Source organism: Rhinatrema bivittatum, chromosome 2, assembly GCF_901001135.1.
Source record: "Rhinatrema bivittatum chromosome 2, aRhiBiv1.1, whole genome shotgun sequence".
Lineage (NCBI taxonomy): Eukaryota > Metazoa > Chordata > Amphibia > Gymnophiona > Rhinatrematidae > Rhinatrema > Rhinatrema bivittatum.
This window is the reverse complement of record NC_042616.1, coordinates 37,086,735-37,110,140: the sequence shown is the minus strand read 5'-3', so window position 1 is coordinate 37,110,140 and position 23,406 is coordinate 37,086,735. Positions and strand designations below refer to the sequence as shown.

The 23,406-nt window shown below is 47.9% G+C and overlaps 1 protein-coding gene across 1 annotated transcript; it reads right to left on the bottom strand.

The window, feature by feature from the left end:
- Positions 1–1,064: 1,064 nt before the first annotated feature.
- LOC115083835 (zinc finger protein OZF-like) lies at positions 1,065–10,169 on the bottom strand. Its single transcript, XM_029587860.1, has 2 exons — positions 10,033–10,169; positions 1,065–4,230 (listed from the first exon to the last, which is right to left on the bottom strand). The coding sequence occupies exons 1-2, from the start codon at positions 10,058–10,060 to the stop codon at positions 2,888–2,890; spliced, it is 1,371 nt and encodes a 456-aa protein (XP_029443720.1). The 5' UTR covers positions 10,061–10,169; the 3' UTR covers positions 1,065–2,887.
- Positions 10,170–23,406: the final 13,237 nt, after the last annotated feature.

Below are 23,406 nucleotides of genomic sequence, written 5' to 3'. Positions count from 1 at the left end.
ATCTACATCTCCATGCCCGCAAAGAAGGCAAATCCAGGGTGAGCCTGGCCTCCTAGGGCAGACCTGGGCGAGGTGCTGGCCCAGAGTTGGTTTGGGTTGATAGAAGATCTGAAGTCCATTATCTCCAACCTCCCGTTGCCTGAAGACTCTCTCGCTGTATAGCAATCCAGGGGACGTCTATCCCCACTGCCCTCCTCTTCTCCCCCACTAATCACCCTTCCTTTCCTCGGAGTTAATTCCCTGGGCTGCCACCCTACACTTTCTATCACTCCAAGGAGTTTCTAATCCAGTTCCGCCACCTGGGGGCCCTACACCAGGCTGCTCGGGGTACTTATGGACAGAGGTGTCAGGAGGGAGGTGCAGGACATGTGTTCCCTACCCCCGAGCAACGTTCCTTACCTGCGTCTGCCTCTTCTCCCAGCTTCAATATGAGGCCGATAGGAACACTGAGAGGATGGGGGCCCCACTCAGTCCAGACTTCTGTCTGTAGGCCACAGGGCGAAGGTAAGAAGCGCTCATCTCCTCCTGCCGGTGGCGTGGGAGAGAGAATTACAGGCTGGCTCCCATCCTCTCACCGGGACAGCCAGGTTAATGGACTTCCTTTGTGGCACAGGGTCAAAGGTTCAAGAGCAATCCCACGCTTAGCCCTGGTCTCAGTCTTTTGTCACCCAGTCAAAAAAAAAAACAACGACCTTCCCGTTGGTAACACCATGCTGCCTCAGATCCTGCAATCTGACGAACTCAGGCTACGCCACTGTCCTTTCCTTCACTAAATCCTCCCCCCTCTATCCCATCAGGCCAATAAGTCAACAGCTGTTGTCATCCTCCTCACAATCCCCATGTTTGTAGGGGGGGTGGGGAGAGGGGGATGGGTAGGAGGCTGCCTCTGCTCATCTCCTTCCTTCTGAAATCACTCCTGTCTCCAGAGATGGACGGATCGGACCCACCAGAACCTCCCTGAGCCCCTCCTTCTTGGTGGTCCCCAGGATGGATCCCATCCTGGCCCCCGGTGTCCTGTTCACCTTCAGCACCCATTCCCGCCAGGTCAGAAAATGATCCCAGACTTGCAGCAAATACATTTATTTAAAGGTAATTTACATTAAAAAGGATCTAACTTTAAAACGCAGGCTGACAGCTCGATGCAATCATGTCATCTCTCTGTTGACAGGAGTCAGGAAATGGAGGGCATGGGATGTGTCAGACATTTCTCACAATAGAGATTATTATTTCTCCTCCCCCCGTCACCCCCCCCCCCTTTGGAAGAGAGCTCGAGCAATACGCAATCCACGCTCTCCTCCCTTCTGAGACCCCCTCCTCTCACATTCTGTACAGTGCACACCCTCTCTCTCTGCTGAAACCCAACATCCTTCCCTGTGCAAGGATCAGAAATATAGAGACAATCTGAGGTCGATACGCCAAAGCCTTTTAGACGGATGACTGAAAAGTTATCTATTTAAATGGCTAGCCGGGGATATTCAGTCACATGCACCTAAATCCTCGGCACACATCGAGATGAGCCCTGCGTATCCTGGACACAGAGACAGTGATATTCAGCCACGGAGCGGCTAGTTAAGTTAAGCTGGATATAGCTAACCGGCTAACGAGGGGGATATTCAGTGGTGCGTCCACACCACTGAATATCCCCGGCTATCTTAAAGTTAGCCGGTTATGTCTAACTGGCTAGGAGCCTGCCCGACTCCGAATATTGGAGTTAGTCGCATAATTTATGCTGCCAACTCTGGTCGGCATAGCCGGCTAACTTTAAGACAGCCGGAGTACCCCCATTAAGTGAGCCGGCTAACAACTATCGATCTCTCTATGTCCGGGATACACAGGGCTCATGTTATAGCAAACAAGTGGATTTGTTTAATTCATTCTTTAGCACCTTCTGTTGGATCTCTTCATGCTGTTAAGAAGGCCTGGAAGCCTATGAGTATAGCTCTGTAGGTAGCTGTAAGGCCCGTTCCTCCTCCACCTCTTGGGATGTACAATCTCAGCACATGCTGGGTTTCTATAGATTAGTTGGTGGGTGTGGAGATGTTTTCTCGCTGTTATATCCCCTTCTTTTGGATTTTTTTTCCCATGCTTCAGCCTGAGACTCAGAGTCGCAGATGCTCACAGGGCGAGCTGGTGAGTGACTTGCCTTTTGTTAGGAGTTGTTTCGGGATTCGTTTTAGGCGTCCATGTCCTTCGCATATATCCCTCAACCGCTTTGTGTTACCTTCTTGCCCCCTTCCTCTAGCCACAGATATTTTGACAACTATTCCTGTTCAAATCCTTGTATGCCTTGTTGTTTAATCAAATATGGGGAAATGTTAGGGGAGGGGAGGGGAAGAGGAGGATTCTCCGAAATAATCCTTAATCTTTCACCAAAGCAACCTGTGAATTTTTTTTTGTCTAAGTCGAAAAGTTATCACATCGTTGGTAGAACCTTGTCACCGCTCAAAACAGTTTCTTCGGGTACCAATCCCAAAATGGGAAGAACTTCAGGGCCTCAACAAGCCACAGTGTTGACGGTACGAGAGCACCTTGAGGAGAGGTTAAACCTACCGGCAATGTCTCCATACAAAGAGAGAGCCTGGTGTTTGCTCCAGTTCACAGCACGAGCTCTCTTCATGATACGCACTGCGGCAAAAGACAAGCTGGTTTCCTCCTGGAGGAGATTATGTGCCACAGCTGTGGGCAGAAACTGCAGGGGGGTCTCCTGCCAGTTCTTTGAACAGGCCTTTGAAACTCTGCCCTTGCTGGCATTCTCCAGTGAGCCATAAGCCGTCTCTCACACGGCCCCGTGTCTTCTGCAGTCTCTTTCCAGCGTGCCTGCTGGTGCTCCATCTCAATACCTGCAGGGAAACATCCGCCTCCTGGAGATGTTCACAGCCTGTACACGTCAGTAGGATTCCTCTGCCTTCTCTAATGGCTCAGAATTGGGTTTCTTTACGTCCGCCTCGGGATCCTGCGAGCCCTCCCTCACTTCCTCCAAATGCCATGCCTGGCTGATGTTCGCACAGTCACTGCATACCAGTGACCTGTGTCCTCCGTAGCTGTCTTGCAGGCCTTTCAGGTGTGAAGTGTGGCTGAAGCTCTTGCCACACTCCGTGCAGATGAACAGCCCCTCCACAGTGTGGGTTTTCTGATGGCTCTTCAGATGCGAGGTCTGACTGAAGCTTTTCCCACACTCAGCACAGGTGAACGGCCTCTCCCCCGTGTGGCTCCGGTGGTGGATGGTGAGATGGGACTTCTGACTAAAGGTCTTCCCACAGTCAACGCACGAATAGGGTCTCTCCCCCGTGTGCACCCGCTGGTGCTTCACCAGCTGTTTGTTCTGGATGAAGCTCTTCCCGCACTCGATGCACACAAAGGGCCTTTTCCCACTGTGTATGCGCTGGTGAATGGTGAGATCCGTCTTCTGGGCAAAGCTTTTACCACATTCGATGCATATGAACAGTCCCTCCCCAGTGTGGATTTTCTGATGCAGCTTAAGATGTGAGGTCTGACTGAAGCTTTTCCCACACTCCGCACAGGAAAACGGCCTTTCCCCAGTGTGGCTCCTCTGGTGGATGATTAGATGGGCCTTCTGACTGAAGCTTTTCTCGCACTCGTTGCACGAGAAGGGTTTCTCCCCCGTGTGGATCCTCTGGTGCTTTATGAGCTGCTTCCTCTGGCTGAAGCTCTTCCCGCACTCGGCGCAGGGGAACGGTCTCTCGCCCGTGTGGATCCTCTGGTGGGTGGTGAGGTCCGTCTTCTGACTGAAGCTTTTCCCGCACTCGGCGCAGGGGAAGGGCCTCTCCCCCATGTGGATGATCTGGTGCTTGGTCAGGTAACACTTCTGGCTGAAGCTCTTCCCGCACTCGATGCACAGGAACGTCCCCTCGCTCTGGTGCATCTTCTGGTGCCGCACGAGGTTGGCAATCTTGGGGAACGCCTTCCCGCATGCTGCACACGAGAAGGAACTCTCCGCCGCTCCCTCGCCGTCCGGCGGGGTTTTCTCTCCCTCGGTGGGCGGGGGCGATCTCTCTTGCACCAGGGCATCGCTCAGCTCGCCGGCGTCCTCCTGTCTGCCGGGGCTCCCTTCGCACGGAGAGGGCGGATCAGCCTCGTCTGCCACATCAGAGGTGTGCTCGCTGCATCTGTCCACGGAAGTCGCTCCAGGTGGCACCGGGCTCTGGCTGTAGTCCCCTTGACATTGCTCATCCACAGAGGGTTCGCTTGTAATCCAAGATTCTTCACTTGCTAATGAAAAGCAAAAAAAACAACAACCCATAGGGTTATTATTTCAGGTTAACTGCCTTCAAATATATGAAATAATAAGTAAAAAAAAAATGTATTTATATTGACCACTACAGTCCCTCTCCTGTCCACCCCCAGCACTCTAATCCTTCCTCACCCCTCTGGACCCATGTGAATCTGATGCTGCTGGCCTGCTGTAGCTTTCCTCTTCTGCTCAGGCTGATGGGAGCAGCAGCCGCACGCCACCTCCTCCTTCTAGCCCTGCATTGGCCGACCCGGGCACACCCTCCACCTTCTTCTGGCCTGTGCGGGTCCACGCAAAGGCAACGTAAGGCTTCTTCCTCTTTCTGGCCTCGTGCAAGCATGGTGTTAAGGGCCTTCCTTGTATCAATGGGCAGTGCCAGTGCAAGGGTATTAGAAACACTTAAGTGAACCTTCGGCCTGTTGCCCGCACCCTTTCCCCATTTAAACTTCCATGCCCCATAATCCCCTCTGCCCCTCCGAGTCTGATAAGCAAACTCAACAATCATAACTCCACCACCGTCCTGCCTAGAACAATACTGTAAACACACATAATTGGACTTCATGCTTTTAAATATTACATTTTTTGTATATATATGTGAATTTATATACACACACACACACACACAAGTAATACATATATGTTTCAGAATTCATGTCAGTGTCCGATGAATGCATCATCTGTGAATTTTGAGGATGTAAAAGCCACAAAAAAACCCCAAAAACTCCAGTTGGGAAATACATACGTTTCTAAATGAAAAGAAACCCATGCTACACAGGCTGAAGCAAATCTCTGTAACGACTGGCTGGGCTGAAGCAGGATGTTTCCCCTGGTCCCCATACCAAGGTGTGCTCGCCTCATGGTACAGTATTGGGAGATGAAATTCTTCTAAGCACAAAGGAAGAGCAGGATCTGGGGGTGATTGTATCCGATGATCTTAAAAAGTGGCCAAACAGGTGGAAAAAGTGACAGTAAAAGCCAGAAAGATGCTTGGGTGCATAGAGAGAGGAATGGTCAGCAGATACAGGGAGGTGATAGAGCCCCTGTATAGATCCCTGGTGAGACCTCACGAGGAATACTGTGCGCAATTCTGGAGACCCCCCCCACCTTCAAAATTAAATAAACAGGATGGAGTCGGTCCAGAGGGTGGCTACTAAAATGGCCAGTAGTCTTCGTTCTAAGCAGATGGGGATAGACTTAGAGATCTAAAGATGTACACCCTAGAGGAATGGTGGAATAGGGGAGATATGATAGAGACATTCAAATATCTCAAAGGTTTCCATGCACAGAAGGGGAGCCTTTTACAATGGAAAGGAGGCTCTAGAACAGGGCTCATGAGATGAGATTGAAAGGGGATAGACTTAGGAGTAATTTTAGCAAATATTTCTTTAGAGAGGGGGGTGGATGCAAGGAATGGCCTGCTAGTGTAACTGGTGGAGGTAAAAAATGTATCTGAATTAAAGAAAGCAAGAGATAAATACAGGGGAGCTCTAAGGAAGGGATGGGAATTATAATGCTCATTTAATTTGACTGACGGGCAGACTAGATGGGCCATACGGTCTTTTTCTGCTGTCATGTTTCTAATTCCAATTCTGTTTCCAACTCAGTAAGAGCGATACTAGCTCCCTCCATTACCAGGCACGTTGTGAAGTAACACAAACGCCAGCACTCCTCTCCGCACTCAGCATTAGAGCTCCCTGTCACCCATACCTGGAAACATTTGTCAGGGGCCACATTAGCAGCAGCATGCACACAAACTTTCTCACTTACACTAACGCACTCATGCGTTCCCTTTCAATCTCCCACACAGACACTTCTTACGCATGTGCTTGCTCGCTTCTCTCCCTCTTCCACACACATTGCACATATTAACACACTCATGCATTCCCTTTCAATCTCCCACACAGACACTCTTATGCACGTGCTCGCTCGCCTGCTTCTCTCCCTCTTCCACACACATTGCACACACACACACACACACTTCTGTCCCTCTCACACCCTTATTTTTCTCTCACACACACATGCTCACTCCGAACCCACCAACGGCGGCCTCCTCTTTCTGGTCCTCAGGGCCGACAGATCTCCTCCAACTGCTTCCCCTGCGTGGCTCCCATAGATCGCCTCCTCTTTCCTTCTGTCACAGAGGCCCACACCCTTCCATCTTCCATCTCACACAGCCCGACAGATTGCCTCCTTCTTCGTTCCAGCAGTTGGGTCCTACGCACAGGCTCAACTGATCTCCTCCCAGCAGGGCGCTCAGGCGATTTTTTTTTTTTCTTCTGGGGTCCTGTTTCTGCAGCAGGACCCGGAGTTTTACGATGCTGGCCCAGAGAACGAGCAATTCCTTTAGAAGTTCTGAGTCTCCGGGCCAAATCTGGAGTGCTCCCAAGAATACCCGTGTCCTGCCCCAGCACCCCCGCACTGTACTCAGCACCAAGGCTCCCAACCCAACCCCCACCACTCCCAGCAAGGTCACTTCCCTGAATCTAACCCCAGTAACCCCACTGTTCCCATCATCAGCACTACCTGTATCTAACCCCGGCACCCCCACCACACTCGGGCCCGGAGCTCCCTGTATCCAATGACAGCCTCCTCTCCTGCCCCCCCTGCATCTAACCCCCACACTCCCTCCTCTCCTGGCAACGCATCCCAGGCTGAGAATGACAAGCTCCCAGTTTCCAAGGAAGGCAGCTTTTTAGTGGCTCAGGGAATGGTGCAAGCGCAGGAAATTCAGCATTTTACGATCGCCAGGCACCTCCAGGTCATCGGGAACAAGCTCAGCCAGGCCTGATTTGGCCCCCATTGCATCGCTCTGCTTTGCCCAGAGGAAACTGAAACCGCAGATCCCTCCCTGCATGCAGCGTGGGTAAACATCAGGATTGATCAGCTCGACATGGTTAACCCGGGCTAAGCGCTGACTCTCCTAAGTTATCCGTGCTGTGCGCAGGGCCAGTTTTAGAAACAGTAAGGCCTAGGGCAAAAGCTTGGGAGGGGAACCCTGGAGGATTCTGGGATTTCTTCCTTCTGCCCTTCCTCACACGATGGCCCCTTCTTGAGTGCTTTCTCCCTTCTGCCTCCCGCACTTTGGCCCATTCTTGGCTGCTCTCTGCCCTATCTTCCCCTTCTTCCACGCCCATGGCCCCTTTTCTGGGTGCTCTATCTCATGCCCTCCCCACCCCACCCCATGGACCCTTCCCAAATCTTCTTCCTTTGGGTCCCGGACACATCAGAAAGACTCAGCATAGGATCTGTGAACTAGAGCACCGCTTAAGAGACCTGCGTCAACCCCAGTCGTCCTCCCGAACGGGTTCCCGTTACCATGGAAACCCACAGGAGGAGCAGGGCCGCAGGCAGGGCCCATGAACACATGCTGGCTCACGGGTCCCCCAACAACAGCTCTCTCCAAATTGTTCATGGCCTGAAGACTGATGCTACCCATGCTCTGTTCAGCTTTGGACAGGCCAAGAAGCCCCCTGAGGCTTGGGGACCCAGGGCAATTCCTCTGCTTGTTCACCTCCCCCCACCCCCCAATGCTGGTTCTGGCTGTGTCTCTGGGGCTCCATAGGTGCAATACATTTCTGTCTGCTGCAAATTCATTTCTGCTTTTGTGTAACACAGTAAACAGTAGGTTTCTCCTGCTCCTGGTGGCTTTCAGCACAGTCTGAGCCAGCCGCTGCACCTCCCCTCTACCCCCATGTACCACACACACACACACCATGCATATAGCATACAGTAAAAAACCCACACATGCACCCCACTTCCCCATACACTCCTCCTCATATCCCCAACGCACCAACACCCTCAGGGGTGACACTGCTAGTGGGCAAAACAGGCACACACCCGGGATACCAAGCTGATGGGATGCCCAAGAGGTAGAAAAGTGGGACAGCCAGCATGCTGCCACCCATTTCCTTCTTTGACTCCCCCTCCCCAGAAGTGCACATCTGCACCCAGCCTGAGGCACGCAGCCGGCTCAGGAACCTTCCGTTTGCGCTCTTCAGCATCCGGACATGTGTGCATACTCCCCGGGCTGACCAATGGCAGCCCAACCTGAGGAGCATGCAGTTGGGTGCAAGGGGGAGGTGCCAGGGTCACCAGTTGTTTGGGATGTTGTGCTGCCCAACAGTGGCCCCAAACAAACCCCCTCGGACACATGCAGACACCCTGCACACCACACGCACACACCCTGTACAACATATACGCACCCCACCTCACATGCACAAATTCCTTCTCACAAGCACAAGCCCCTCCTCACACGCTCACACCCTGTACAGCACACATTTATTTATTTATTTATTTATTTATATATCCTTATATACCGACTTTCAAGTTCATTTCAAGGCGGTTTACAATAAAATTGAGTTGCAGTAGCAAAACTCAAGTAAATACACAAACATATAACATATCCTGATGCTTCTTACATGGCACAAGCACACACCCCTCCTTACACGTATACACGCTGCACACCACCCCTCCTCACACGCACATACCCTGCATACCACACACACATCCACAAATTTTTGAAACTTTATATGCATAAAAACTTTCTTTACAGTTTTTTTGTTATGAACTCAGATTTGTGCACTATAAGCCAGTATAATACAAATAATATTGGGATTTCTTCTGTGCGCGGGTTTCACAACCTATCTATGCGCTCCCACGCACTCATCTTAGAATAGCGATTGCCGGAACCAGTGTGGCACTGCTGTGTTGGAGAGGGAATCTCGTCATTTTCATTTAATTGTCGTGTACATATTTTCAGTTATTACTCTATGGGGATTATGGATGTTAATCTGTAGTCTGTTTTGGGTTGTATATATCAGTTCTGTGTTTTATTTCTTTGTCGTGATGCTTTTATTGTTCATTTTCTTAAGCGAAAGGCGGGACATGAAATGGAAATAAATTGATACATAACCCTCAACACATGCACATGAATCCCTCCCAGACACACACACACTCTCTCCAAAACACAATGCACCCATCCCACCTATAATCATTCACTTGTGCAAACACCTCCACACACATACCATCCTCACACGCACCCTTCCCTCCAAATACCCCCCCAACACACTTTTTCTCTCGCCTTCCAAACATCCCTCCCCAGTTCCTCTAACCCCTCCCCCCATACACACACAATTCTTACAAAAAAAAGCACCACCGTACACACAGCCCAAAATAATAATTAAAAAAAAAATCTCTTCTCAGAAACACTATTTCCTCCCCTCCTCCTCCCCCCCAGACATAGAACCCGCTCAAGAATGTTATCCGGGGGAGGGTCACCGACAGAAGTACACGGCCAAGTGCATTTCACCGTGAAACTTTAAGAACCGCTTTCCTGACTTGAGAATTTGCTTTTCTTTGGGTCTTGCAAGGCATCTGGAAATCTGTTAATGCTTCTTCTTTCCTGTGCACATCTGGCTCTCTGGATTTCCCCAGGGAGTTTCAATCACAGAATTTTCTTGCAAAAAAAATAAAAAAAAGAGAATGAGAAAAGGAACCCATAGCACACTCAGGGGGTGCCCAATCACAGTTTGCTGAGAGCTCATCTTAAGTGCCTCAGAAAAATAAAATAAACGATCCCAACCCCCCCCCCCCCTCGAAGCAGATTAAGAACCAGATGCCGTGAAATCTCCCTAAGTTCAGCCTGGATCATCACTGCAAGAAAATGGCAGAGGGAGCCAGCCCCTGACCCCTCTGCATGCCTGACTGCTGCCCATTATCTGCCGCTGCCCCCAGGATCTTTACTCACACGCACAGCCCCAAGCCAAGCCGCCCAGCCCTACCTGAGCAGAGAGAGACACCGCCGGGCATCTTCCTGCCCCTCTGACAGCCCTGGTGCAAGGGAGATCCCTCCCGCCCCTCACCGCAGGCCCCCAAAGCCCTGCAAGGCTCAAGATCGGCCAGGGGGATGCTGGGTAGCACCGAGCAGCTCCTGCTCCCTCCTTTCCCTTTCCTGATCTCTGCTGCCCTGCAGTGGTGAGATTCTGCAGCTCCATCAGCTAGAAGCAGATATAACCACAGACCCTGCTTCCTCGCTGCCTTCACACCCAATTCTGCCCAGCATTAAGGTTATCCCAGGCTTTTCCTCTCACTCCCTCCACAGCTAAGGATCCTCTGAGCTTATCCCAGGCTTTTCCTCTCACTCCCTCCACAGCTAAGGATCCTCTGGGCTTATCCCAGGCTCTACCCCTCACTCCCCCCTCAGCTAAGGATCTTCTGTGTTTATCCCAGGCTTTACCCCTAACTCCCTCCACAGCTAAGGATCCTCTGAGCTTATCCCAGGCTTTACCCCTAACTCCCCCCACAGCTAAGGATCCTCTGTGCTTATCCCAGGCTTTACCCCTAACTCCCCCCACGGCTAAGGATCCTCTGTGCTTATCCCAGGCTTTACCCCTCAGCTAAGGATCTTCTGTGTTTATCCCAGGCTTTACCCCTAACTCCGCCCTCAGCTAAGGATCCTCTGTGCTTATCCCAGGCTTTACCCCTCAGCTAAGGATCTTCTGTGTTTATCCCAGGCTTTACCCCTCACTCCCTCCACAGCTAAGGATCCTCTGAGCTTATCCCAGGCTTTACCCCTAACTCCCCCCACAGCTAAGGATCCTCTGTGCTTATCCCAGGCTTTACCCCTAACTCCCCCCCACAGCTAAGGATCCTCTGTGCTTATCCCAGGCTTTACCCCTAACTCCCCCCACGGCTAAGGATCCTCTGTGCTTATCCCAGGCTTTACCCCTCAGCTAAGGATCTTCTGTGTTTATCCCAGGCTTTACCCCTAACTCCGCCCTCAGCTAAGGATCCTCTGTGCTTATCCCAGGCTTTACCCCTTAGCTAAGGATCTTCTGTGTTATCCCAGGCTTTACCCCTCCCTCCCTCCACAGCTAAGGATCCTCTGAGCTTATCCCAGGCTTTACCCCTAACTCCCCCCACAGCTAAGGATCCTCTGTGCTTATCCCAGGCTTTACCCCTAACTCCCCCCACAGCTAAGGATCCTCTGTGCTTATCCCAGGCTTTACCCCTAACTCCCCCCACAGCTAAGGATCCTCTGTGCTTATCCCAGGCTTTACCCCTAACTCCCCCCACAGCTAAGGATCCTCTGTGCTTATCCCAGGCTTTACCCCTCAGCTAAGGATCTTCTGTGTTTATCCCAGGCTTTACCCCTCACTCCCTCCACAGCTAAGGATCCTCTGAGCTTATCCCAGGCTTTACCCCTAACTCCCCCCACAGCTAAGGATCCTCTGTGCTTATCCCAGGCTTTACCCCTAACTCCCCCCACAGCTAAGGATCCTCTGTGCTTATCCCAGGCTTTACCCCTAACTCCCCCCACAGCTAAGGATCCTCTGTGCTTATCCCAGGCTTTACCCCTCAGCTAAGGATCTTCTGTGTTTATCCCAGGCTTTACCCCTAACTCCCCCCACAGCTAAGGATCCTCTGTGCTTATCCCAGGCTTTACCCCTAACTCCCCCCACAGCTAAGGATCCTCTGTGCTTATCCCAGGCTTTACCCCTAACTCCCCCCACAGCTAAGGATCCTCTGTGCTTATCCCAGGCTTACCCCTAACTCCCCCCACAGCTAAGGATCCTCTGTGCTTATCCCAGGCTTTACCCCTCAGCTAAGGATCTTCTGTGTTTATCCCAGGCTTTATCCCTCACTCCCTCCACAGCTAAGGATCCTCTGGGCTTATCCCAGGCTTTACCCCTCACTCCCTCCACAGCTAAGGATCCTCTGAGCTTATCCCAGGCTTTACCCCTAACTCCCCCCACAGCTAAGGATCCTCTGTGCTTATCCCAGGCTTTACCCCTAACTCCCCCCACAGCTAAGGATCCTCTGTGCTTATCCCAGGCTTTACCCCTAACTCCCCCCACAGCTAAGGATCCTCTGTGCTTATCCCAGGCTTTACTCCTAACTCCCCCCACAGCTAAGGATCCTCTGTGCTTATCCCAGGCTTTACCCCTCACTCCCTCCACAGCTAAGGATCCTCTGAGCTTATCCCAGGCTTTACCCCTAACTCCCCCCATAGCTAAGGATCCTCTGTGCTTATCCCAGGCTTTACCCCTAACTCCCCCCACAGCTAAGGATCCTCTGTGCTTATCCCAGGCTTTACCCCTAACTCCCCCCACAGCTAAGGATCCTCTGTGCTTATCCCAGGCTTTACCCCTAACTCCCCCCCATAGCTAAGGATCCTCTGTGCTTATCCCAGGCTTTACCCCTAACTCCCCCCACAGCTAAGGATCCTCTGTGCTTATCTCAGGCTTTACCCCTAACTCCCCCCACAACTAAGGATCCTCTGTGCTTATCCCAGGCTATACCCCTAACTCCCCCCACAGCTAAGGGATCCTCTGTGCTTATCCCAGGCTTTACACCTCAGCCTTGCTTAGCCACAGCTTTACTCCCATGTCACGCTTGCTATAAATAATAGTAGCAGAGTAATGTAGTTGTAATGATTGGCGTAGGATAATCTGTGCTTAGCAGAGTAATGTAGTTGTAATGATTGGCGTAGGATAATCTGTGCTTAGCAGAGTAATGTAGTTGTAATGATTGGCGTAGGATAATCTGTGCTTAGCAGAGTAATGTAGTTGTAATGATTGGCGTAGAAGTGAAGCCGTTTCGCTGCGGCATGGTTGACTCAGCCTTGTAGGCGAACCTACAAGGCCTACGCCGGCAGCTGGCGAACGCACCCTGCACACCCTTTTGAATTCCATTACCGCTCTCATCTTCACCACCTCTTCCGGGAGGGCATCACTCATGGTGGACTTCTACCTGTATATTTTTTTTTTATTTTGATTTATATGCCGCCTTTCAGGTACTGCAAAGCAGATTACATTAGGGTACTGTAGGTATTTCTCTGTTCCCAGAAGGCTCATTATATAAGGGCCAGGTTTCAGGCACTTCAAAGCGGATTACATTAAGGTACTGTAGGTATTTCCCTGTCCCCAGGGGGCTCACAATCAAAGTTTGTACCTGAGGTACAGTGGAGGGAAAAGTGATTTTCCCAAGGTCACAAGGAGTAGCAGTGGGATTTGAACCCTGGTTTCCCTAGTTAACAGTCCACTGCGCTATCCCCTATGCTATTCTTCCACATTAACAATTCTGGCTCCGCTTGTGAGTACCAGGTCTAGTATCGGTGCTCCCCTCATGGGCTCCATCACCATCTGTTTGAGTTGAGTCCCTTGAAGGGCATCCACAATATCTCTACTTCTTACAAATTCTACATCAGAGAAGAACAGGAGACCCAGTACCCCCACTAGGATCCTGGCTTCCACTGTCTGGAAGGAAGGATTTCCTAGTGACTACCAATCTGAGGGGCACTCATGTGGAAAACCAGGACAGAGACTGCTCTCGTATCTGGATTGTGTTGTGGAAGATGAGAAGATTCCTACGATTGTTTTGAAAATTTGGTAAAGTTTTGTTTGAAGCAGCCCACTCGAGGGACCCATCAGTCACTGGTGCTGGTGTAGAGACTGTGTAGAGGAATCATCAAACTGTGAGTGCACCATTGTGGGGAGAAAGAGAGTTCCCCCTTCAAAGTCTTGGGCCCTGAGGCAGCCTACCCTGCGCTCAAAGAGTCCACTCCCTGGGGCTGTTGAGAAACTGTGTGAGGACTTAACCCCAGGACTCAGTGTGCCCCCTGCACCATCCCAGCTGCAATCCAGCAGCAGGGCAGCTCCCTAAAATAAGCGCATCAGGTGCAAGATTAAACCTCTGAGAAACCACCATCCTCCAGCAATGCTCCAATACACTTGGATCCTAGGACAAGACCAAAAACGGATATCCCAGCATCCTTCTAGCTGCCTTGCATTTTTGACCTATATCTGGTTGAGACTCTTCAGCTTTGTATACATGCCTTTGAGAAATTATGCTCTTCTCAATGGCTTCCATAGTCTTTCTCGTAATGGGATGTTAAAATGCTAGACTTGAGATTTTTGCAAAACATTTGACTAATTGTGACTCAGTCAGTTTTAAACTTCCGCTTTTATAATAATTCCTCACATTCTCTACTGTCATTCTCAAAAAGCTCTCCCTTACCTTTCTGCAAGTTGAGAGAACTTCAAGTTGGTTAACTTTAAAGAACACCTCTGAATGCAAACCGAATACCCATGTATAATTTTCCTCACTCAGCATGGAGAGGTAATTACTTAATGCAAATTAGCAAATAACTCTCTTTTAGGTATATCAAGATTATTTACTTTTGGCATTCTTGGAAAGAATACCCATGCCTAGCAATACTCCCTTGTTATTCACTGAGTGGTGAATTTTCAAAACATTACACACATAAAAATTAGCACATATGTGCATAAGTAGCCTCAACTCATGTATTCCATATTTTATAAAAGTCGAAAATACATACGGATTTTCACTTTCAAATGCATAAATACATGTGTAAAAAAGGGCATTCCAGGGTGGGGACAATTATGTGCATAAATTGCTAGTTTAAAAGACACATGCATGCATTTGCCAGCTTATTCATGTAGTTTTACACCTGCCAATTATCTGGCGTGGGTTATATTAAATGTGTTTATTGTGTAGTCTTGACTGGGTGGGAGGTCTGGGTGAACTGGTGGTTCGGTCTGAAGAACCAGGAACGTCCCGAAGACCTGGTGGAGAACTGGGCGAACTGGTGAATAATTGGTTACCTGGTTAATTTCATTCATGCATACATGCTTTAAAATTGGCCAACTTATTCATGTAAATCGGGACTTAACACTAGTAAATCCTACTTCACTTTTGTGCGTAAAATACGTGTGCACATTTTTTTAAATAGGAAAACTAAATTTATTCATTGCATTGATGATTGTTCTTTCAAATGATTTGTGCATAAGCTTACATGTGCATCATGTATGTTGTGGAGAAGAGATAGTTATTCTATAAAATGTGCACATATCATAAGCCCAGGCTATAAAATATTTGCTTAGCATGAATGTGGTTTCAATGGGGTTATGATGTAGCCCTGCAAATATTTTCCATGTAGACCTCAAGGGAGCAAGCAATTCACTAAACTTCAAGTGAGACAAGCAATGGTGAGGTGGAAAAGACAGTGATAAAGCGGCGGGGCAGAGGGAAGCAAAGGGGGACAGGTAGAATTTGGAAAAAGTCTGAAAGAGGAAGTAGAAAGAGAAAACGGAAAGCAGAATGTTAAACAAAGGGTAGAGAACGGAGCACAGACATAAGAAGCCTTATTCCAAGTACGGCAACGGGGAGGACAAAACTCTGTCCGCCTTCTGTGATGTCATCAGTCTGCGTTCAGTGTAGTACGCTACCCTCCCGTGTGTGATGTCATCTGTCAGCGCCCGGCAGGAAGGGAAGCTTCCCTGCACGTTTGTAGCTGCCAACAGATTCAGAGATGCAGGAAGCAATGCTTGTCTTTATAAACTCCCTCCCCGTAACAGCAAGAGACTGCTCTTACCCAGCCCGAGAAAGAGCTCCCCGTTCATTAAATTCCCGAAAGTAAGAAAAGTAGAGAGGAAAATGCCTGCTCAGGTAGAAGATTGCCCCTAACTTCCTGCCCTCTCTCTACAAACACGGTTGTAGCTGTCTAAGCTGGGACACTGCAGAGTGAGTCCTGACTTTAATAGGACCCCAAGCAGACGTGGGGTGCAGAAGAGACATTTTGGGACCCTCCTGAGTGTAAGGAGAGAGATCAGGAATTCTGCAAACCTGAAATAATCGGGGGGTAGTTTTGTATCTAAGAAATGAATGCATTATTGATGTTTAGTGTGCAGGTCCCATGCAAATAAAGTGATGAAGAACACAAGAGTTGTTACCCTCCCTGTCTCTGTGGGATGGAGCTCTTGGTTTTTCCATTGATAACCCTGGTGTGGTTCCATATCTGATTGGATTATTGCTGTAGATGGAAAGATTAAATGGGAAGACAAGTATCTCTTGCACGATTTGAACTTGCATTTCTGCAGCTGCAGAGCTGTAAACTTTCTGGACACACTCCAATATTCCTCCTCTTTCTTTTCTTTGCCCTGCCTATGACCTCAGCACAGTGTGACCATCTCAAAATAGCATGCCTGCCCTCATCACCTAACATGCATCTGACCACAAGATGGTGTGCCTGCCCCCATGCCTCACTTGGCTCTGGAAGATGTGCCTGCCTTTTCACTCTGCCAAGCTCTGGATGGTATCGCTGCCCCCATTGCCCTATCTACTTGCAACCTTGCTGCCAATCTCTTACCTTAGAATGGTCTCCTCTTCTTGATTGATCATAAGATACACTATGATTCCATCCCTTATCACATCAGAACTTTGTCTGAACATACTTTCCACCCCTATGCCTTTATGTTCTCATATCTTCATCCACTGTCCATTCTCACACCACAATCTTGTCTCCCCATCCTTTTCCAACTTTCAGATCCTCCCTCTTCTTCTCTATCTGGCCAGGCATTCTGGCTTTCCTCTGGCCTCTGTACTGCTTTCAAGTTTTCTTTCTTTTTGCTTGAAAGTGTGATAAATCAGGAAAATGAATTTGGAGGCTGTGCATTGTAAATGTTTGTGGTGAAGTGTGATGAGGTCAGAGCCATGACTTTTAGTCTTAGCATGACGCTGGGAGATCATTCTATGAGGCATTTTCCTTGTTGCCCCTTGGTCCTACAGACTGCCTTCCAATTCCACAGGTCTTTACCGACAGAGCATATTGTCTGTGCGCAGTGCACCTTCCACTGTTCAGAATGCCTCTGGGGCCTGGCATCAGGAGAGCAAGGCAGAAACTACAGACAGACTGACCAACGCAAGCCTTTTATATATATGTATAGATAGATTGAGCACCCTTATTTATCTATATAAATAAAAATGTTAAATAGTTTGTACGTCGTCGCTAATCTCGCCAACCACTTAACCGAATGCGTTCAAATTTGCACACAACATTCACTTCCCATACGGGAAGGATCTTATACACTTACATTACATATAGGTCACACCTGTGACAGGTAATACAAGTTTAAAAATTGCTTACACAAAACAGCGACATCTGGTGGCCGTCAGCGCAAGCGCAACCTCTTACACCTTTCACACACACTCACACACCACCCCCCACCCCCACACAGGGCTATTGTCTTTCATTTACACTCCCTCATAACACACAGAAATCCACACTCATCACACCACACACCCCCACCCACATGCCTGCCAATGTCACTTACTTCACCCACTCTCCCAAAACACACCAAAACACGAATTCCTGGCTGCTACATTGGAAAGCCACGCATTTCACACACCTTCCGAATTTAAATTAAAGTACCCTCTTCCACCCACCCACGCACTGCACTCCGATCACACACTACACCTGTTAAAAGTCCGTGCTTCTCCACCGGCACCACAGGAACGGTCCAGGACACATCGCATTCAGTAGGGCCGTCGGATGCCAGCAACCAAAATGGCGCCGGCGGACCTTACCCTTACTATGCTATACGGAGACAACAATGACGTTGGTACACCATGTGACATAGTAAGGGCAACAGCCCGTCGGCGCCATATCCTCAGCGGACATTTGCCCTTACTAGGTCAGGAATTATGATGCACCACTTTCACCGGTGAAGCTTTGTGACATGGCAGCCGGCGGAACAAACCCTAGCACACACCCTCGCCACCGGCTGTCTGTTTACACATGTAGCCAGGGAGGAGCACGGTGGGGGACCGTTCTTATTTTCCGCTGCGTGTTTTTCACAGGGAGGGGCCACTGATACTCCACATCTCCCGAGAGGGGGGCTATAGCGTGGGTTGCTCTATTTCGCCGGGTTGGGGCGGGGGGGCAGGAAGGCGTGCTTGCATATGTAAACTACTCTTTGCTGGTGCTGTTCATTTGGGGTAAAAAAAAAAAACACAAACTGTAACCTTTACTGCTCTGTTCTGTTTTTTCAACTTAACCAGGCTCAGCTACTGCACCAATTGCTTTCAAATTTGAACACAACCTTGCTTTCACTTTCGGCAAGGTTCTTCTCTATCTAGATTACATAGATGTCACACGGTTACAGAAAAAAACATGTTTTTACATGTGTGTGGGGAAAACAGTGACATCTGTTGGACAGACATGCAACACACGCTATCTACCTTGGGAAATGAAGCTGCTGTACTGCGCATACGCGGGCGGGAGCGCACGTCAGGCACAGCGGGACCAACATGGTGCTGGGAGGGGCAGCAGCGGTGCACGTCGCGCATAGCGGGACCAACATGACGCTGGGAGGAGCAGCAGCGGCGGACCGGCGGCAATATCGGGCGTGGTGGTGGCCGGCCGAAATTCGACACCTGGGAGGAGCTGCGGCGGCGGCGATCTGGTACGGCTCACGTGCACGACAGGGAGGGATCCTCGCTGACCTTGCGCCTTCGGGAGCGGGCCACGCAGAACCGCATAAGAGGGAGAGGGACGGGGGGGGGGGTAGTTGGGAGGGCATTGCGAGCCGGAGGGGATCAGAATCAGGGAAGGAGATTGAGAGAGGGTGCTGTGTCACTGACAAAAGGGTAGGGAGTAGGCGGGGAGAGGTGACAGTGAGGGGAGGGTGAATGAAGGGGGCAGTGAGTGTCAGTGGAGAGACACAGAGGGGAGAGGTGAGTGTGAGGGGTGAGAGTTGGAGTGGGGACAGGGGAGTGAAGGGGGGGGTTAGTGACCGAAGGGGGAGGGGTGAGTGTAAGGGGAGAAAGCTGGAGTGGGGACAGGGGAGGAAAGGGGGGGGGGGGTGAGTGACCAAGGGGGAGGATGATGTGTGACTGAGGTATATGAGCAAGGGGGAGGGGGGGGGGAAAAAGAACCTGACTCTGCCACTGCAACGCGTGGCCGGGCACAGCTAGTTTATTTATAAATTTCTATACCACTTATCAAAATTCCTAAGTGGTTCACAGTGACACATTCACAGTAAATAAACATAAAACATAAAATGAACATTAGCTCAAAAAATAAAATAAGACATAAAAATCAAGAATAAAAACATAACAATTAAAACTGCAATACAAGCCTCATCTTTTGACTCACTTAATGATCAGAGGTTGAATTCAACTCTAGCCAAATGCTTGTGAGAAAACTCTTAACCTTCTTTCTAAATCTTGTAATTGAGCTTTCCTCTTTTGTTTCTCGTGGCAATAGATTCCATCACTCAGGTTCGTGAACATAGAATAACTTTTCCCTTGACTTGTCAAGGCTGATAGTATGAAAAGAAGGAATATCAAGTAATCCTAGAGAGGCTGATCTAAATGGTCTCAATGACTGATTCAGTTTAAGGGCAACATTGAAATATGGCGGAGCAAGCTCATGGATTCCTTTAAACATCAGCATTAAGGTCTTAAACTTAATGCAAAAAAAAACAAAGAAGATCAGTGTATCAAAGGACTTTTATTAGAACTTGCCCAATTCTGGCCGAGTTTCACTCACACAGGAGCTGCCTCAGGGGCTACTAAAGATAAAATTGAAATTAAAATCAAAACACACATATATATGATGTATTTAATATAAATGCATGTACATACATAAAAGTAGATTGAAGCATCATACTTGTTAAATAAAACAAACTCAATTGTGTGCACATAAGTCAGCAACATGTAATAACTATAAATGAATCAAATTAAAACACACAAACATATATGAAAATGTAAATAAATCAGTGAATGCTGTAACATACATAAATGAATTGTGTCAGTATAATGAAAATTTTTTTTTTATTTTCAAATGTGTTCGTATGTGTGCATTTTTATCATAGTGGCTCAAGGACGTAGATACAGCACAAAGGTAGAATAAATCTGATGGTGAATTGACATGGTCGTAGTGAAAAGGGATACCCCGTATAGATGGATTCTTGGATGCAAAATCATCATAATATACTCATAGCGATTCTAAAAAAGACAACTTGGTGTTAAAACAAAACACATTTGTTCTTAGGATACTAAAAAGGAAACAGCATGGGAAAATGATATAAATAAAATTAAAAATAAATTAAAAACAAAAAATGAAACAACTTTTTCAAAAAAAAAATTCAAAAGTATAAAAGTAGAAGGCTTATAAAATATAAAGAACTTTTAAAATATGAAACATAAAAAAATAAATGATATCCTTAGTGAACCAAAAACCTTGTTAAGGAATACTATAGGACCATGGGAAGGAGAGAGGGAGATACATATCTCTATAGGAGGCCCACCCAGTTACTCGAGGTGAGGTTTAGGTATGAGTGTAGGGGTTAGGGGCCACTTTGACATTCAAAGTGAGACATATGAACAGAACAGTGCTCTCTTGTGAAGATTTGATGACCTTCGGAGTGAGGAAACTCACCCAAAGATGAGATTTGTGCAATGTTCTCTCAACCTAGCATGATGTTACCCAGGTAGAGACTCCATCAAGCTAGGTTGAGAGAACATGAGAGCAACTCATCTGCATCTGAACAATCATTGTCAACTCCTGCAGGGAACTGTATAATATGTTTTAACGAGTGAATATGGAAATATAAGAGGTAACTTTGACTTAAGAATCCCCAAAGACGCGATGATTCTTACCTGCAGCGCGTAATGAAATTTTAACAGGTGGCTTGTGAAAGTGGAGGTATTTAAATGTTTTAGTAAAAAGCCCACCGAAAAATAAGCAGTTATGCCATGGACCCTGACTGCTTTAAATGCTTGGTGTCAATTATGAAATGAGCAGATCGGGGGGACATGTTTGTGTGCCAGTGAAAACAATGTAGATCAACTAGCTAATATGCTAGATTCAACCCGATGTCCTATATAGAAAAAAATGAAATATGTTCAAGACCCATAAAAATTAAAACCTTAAAAGAATAAAATAATAAAACCAGATGTATCAATAAAATATGAAACAAAAAATGATGAGCGATGTGGATAAAAAATGTGTGTTTGTTAGTTAAGATAAAATAAACCACAATACAAAAAGGCATATGTTAAAAATGTAAATATATAAAAGTATGCAATATGTATGAGAATATTAAAAATATAAAAATTATATAAAAAAGGGTGGAAGAATCAAAAACCTAAAATCCTAAATATTAAAAGATAAAATAAATAAAACCAAATGTATCAATAAAATTTAAAACAAAAAAAAGATAAAAAAGATGAGTGATGTGGATAAAAAATGTGTGTTTGTTGAAAACCACAATTCAAAAGGCAAATGTAAAAAATATGGATGAAAATATATAGACGTATGCAATATGTATAAAAATGTAAAAAAAATAAAATTGTATAGAATTGTGAAGAAAATGGCAATTAAAAATATAAAAATTACAGAATATTAATTAATAAAAAAATGTGAATATTAAAATAGTGTGACTAAGAACATGTTTATAACACCAAGTTGTTTACACATAAACACTCAGATTATCTAGCATACTTCTGGAAAGCCAGTCATATAGAAGAGGCTCTTTGACAGGGGAGAACCTTAATTGAAGGTTATTCTTCGACCCCACTACAGTTTAAGGGTCTGAGTTCAAAAATTTATAAATTACTAAATACGAGCCTTGCAGGCAGGCCTGCTCATATACAGGTCTGGACAGATGATTTACCAAGAGAGTACTCTACTACTGTGTTAGGACCGCTGGCTGCGGCTGGGGCCAGGTGTCATGCCACCAGCAGCAGGGATCCGCATCCGGGGCCAGGACGTCGGTCGCGGCAGTCCTGACCAGGACTGTAACTTACCCGAGGCTCGGGTTTATCCGGAGGCCCCGCAGAGGTAGGGTGCCTCACTGAAATTGCTTTCACAGCTGCTGCCGCTGCCAGGCCCAGCTGCTTGGGCTCTGCTCGATCGGCTGACTCCTTCCGTCTGCTAGAGCCGCGTGCGTGCGGCTGAAGTGATATTTAAAGGGGCCATGACAGGAAGTTGTCGTGGCTCCTTCCTGAAGACTCCTCCCTGTATTTCTGTTTTTAAGGCATGATCTGCTCCTCAGACCTTGCCTTGGTATCAAGGTTCCTGGCTGGATTTCATCCTGTGCTCTGTATTCCTGTTTTGGTTCTTCGTCCCGCTCTGCTTCCCCTCTCTGTTGGATTGATTCTTGGCTTCTAACCTTTGGACCGGCTTTCATGTTTCCCGTGGCTTGATCCTGGTTCGGCTTTCATCACTTCTCCTGGCTTGCTCCTGGACTGGCTTTCGACCCTTCTCGTGTATCATACCCTCGGACCTGCTCTTGACTACTCTGCGACTCCTTCTTCAAGATTACTACGACCTGTTGGATGGCACCAGCCGTCTGGAATCCACACCTGCAGGAGGCGCCTGCATCCAGACCTATCTCCAGTCTTCAGGGGAGTCTCCTAAGTCCCAGCGGCCGGGGCCCTATGGGCTCCTCCTGGGGGGATCACGAGCTTCCAGGGTGAAGTCTTCTTTCAAAATCTACAACATTTGGCCTCGCCTGCTGACTCTACCTCGGAACAGGGGTCCACTTTATGATTCATAACAGAATACCAAGGCCATGGACCCGGCAGAGGCCTCAGCTCATCAAGCCATCCCAGGACTAGCCCAGAAAGTCATGGAGCAGCAACGCATACTGGAATCCATGGCATCTTCCTTGGAACGACTCAACGCCCGTCTTGATTCTATAGCTGCTGCTCAGTCAATCCCTCCACCATTACCATCGGTAATGCCGAGTAATACCCGGTCTACGATTCCATTACCTATTCCTCCATGTTATGCAGGTGATCCTCGCTTATGCCAGGGATTCCTCGACCACTGCAGCATGCACTTTCATCTTCAAGCTTCCTTGTTCCCGGATGACCATACAAAAACTACATATATCCTGTCTCTGTTGGAAGGTAAAGCCAACAGTTAACTGGGCACACCGAACTCTCTACACAGCCCCCCCTCCCTCCCTCCCTCCTTACACCTTTTGACATCCTTTCCCTCCCTCTCGCCCCCTCTTCCAAGCTACTTAACCTTCCTACTTGTTTTAATTTATCCTGTATTAATGCATTTATATTTATTTTATTCTTATTTCATGTTATTTTTATATTAATTCTGCACTGAAGCTGCTTGCGGTCGTAATTGTTCCTTGTTTCCAAATGTTTGAATGTTATAATACGCTAATGTTCATTGTTTAATGTATCGCCTCCCAGCGAAAGTTTTGTTTCAATGTAAACCGGTGTGATCTGTATTCTTTATAGGAATGTCGGTTATATAAAAATTCTAAATAAATAAATAAATACTCTTGCTTGGGAATGAGATTTATTTGAAGATATTCCCCGAGAGG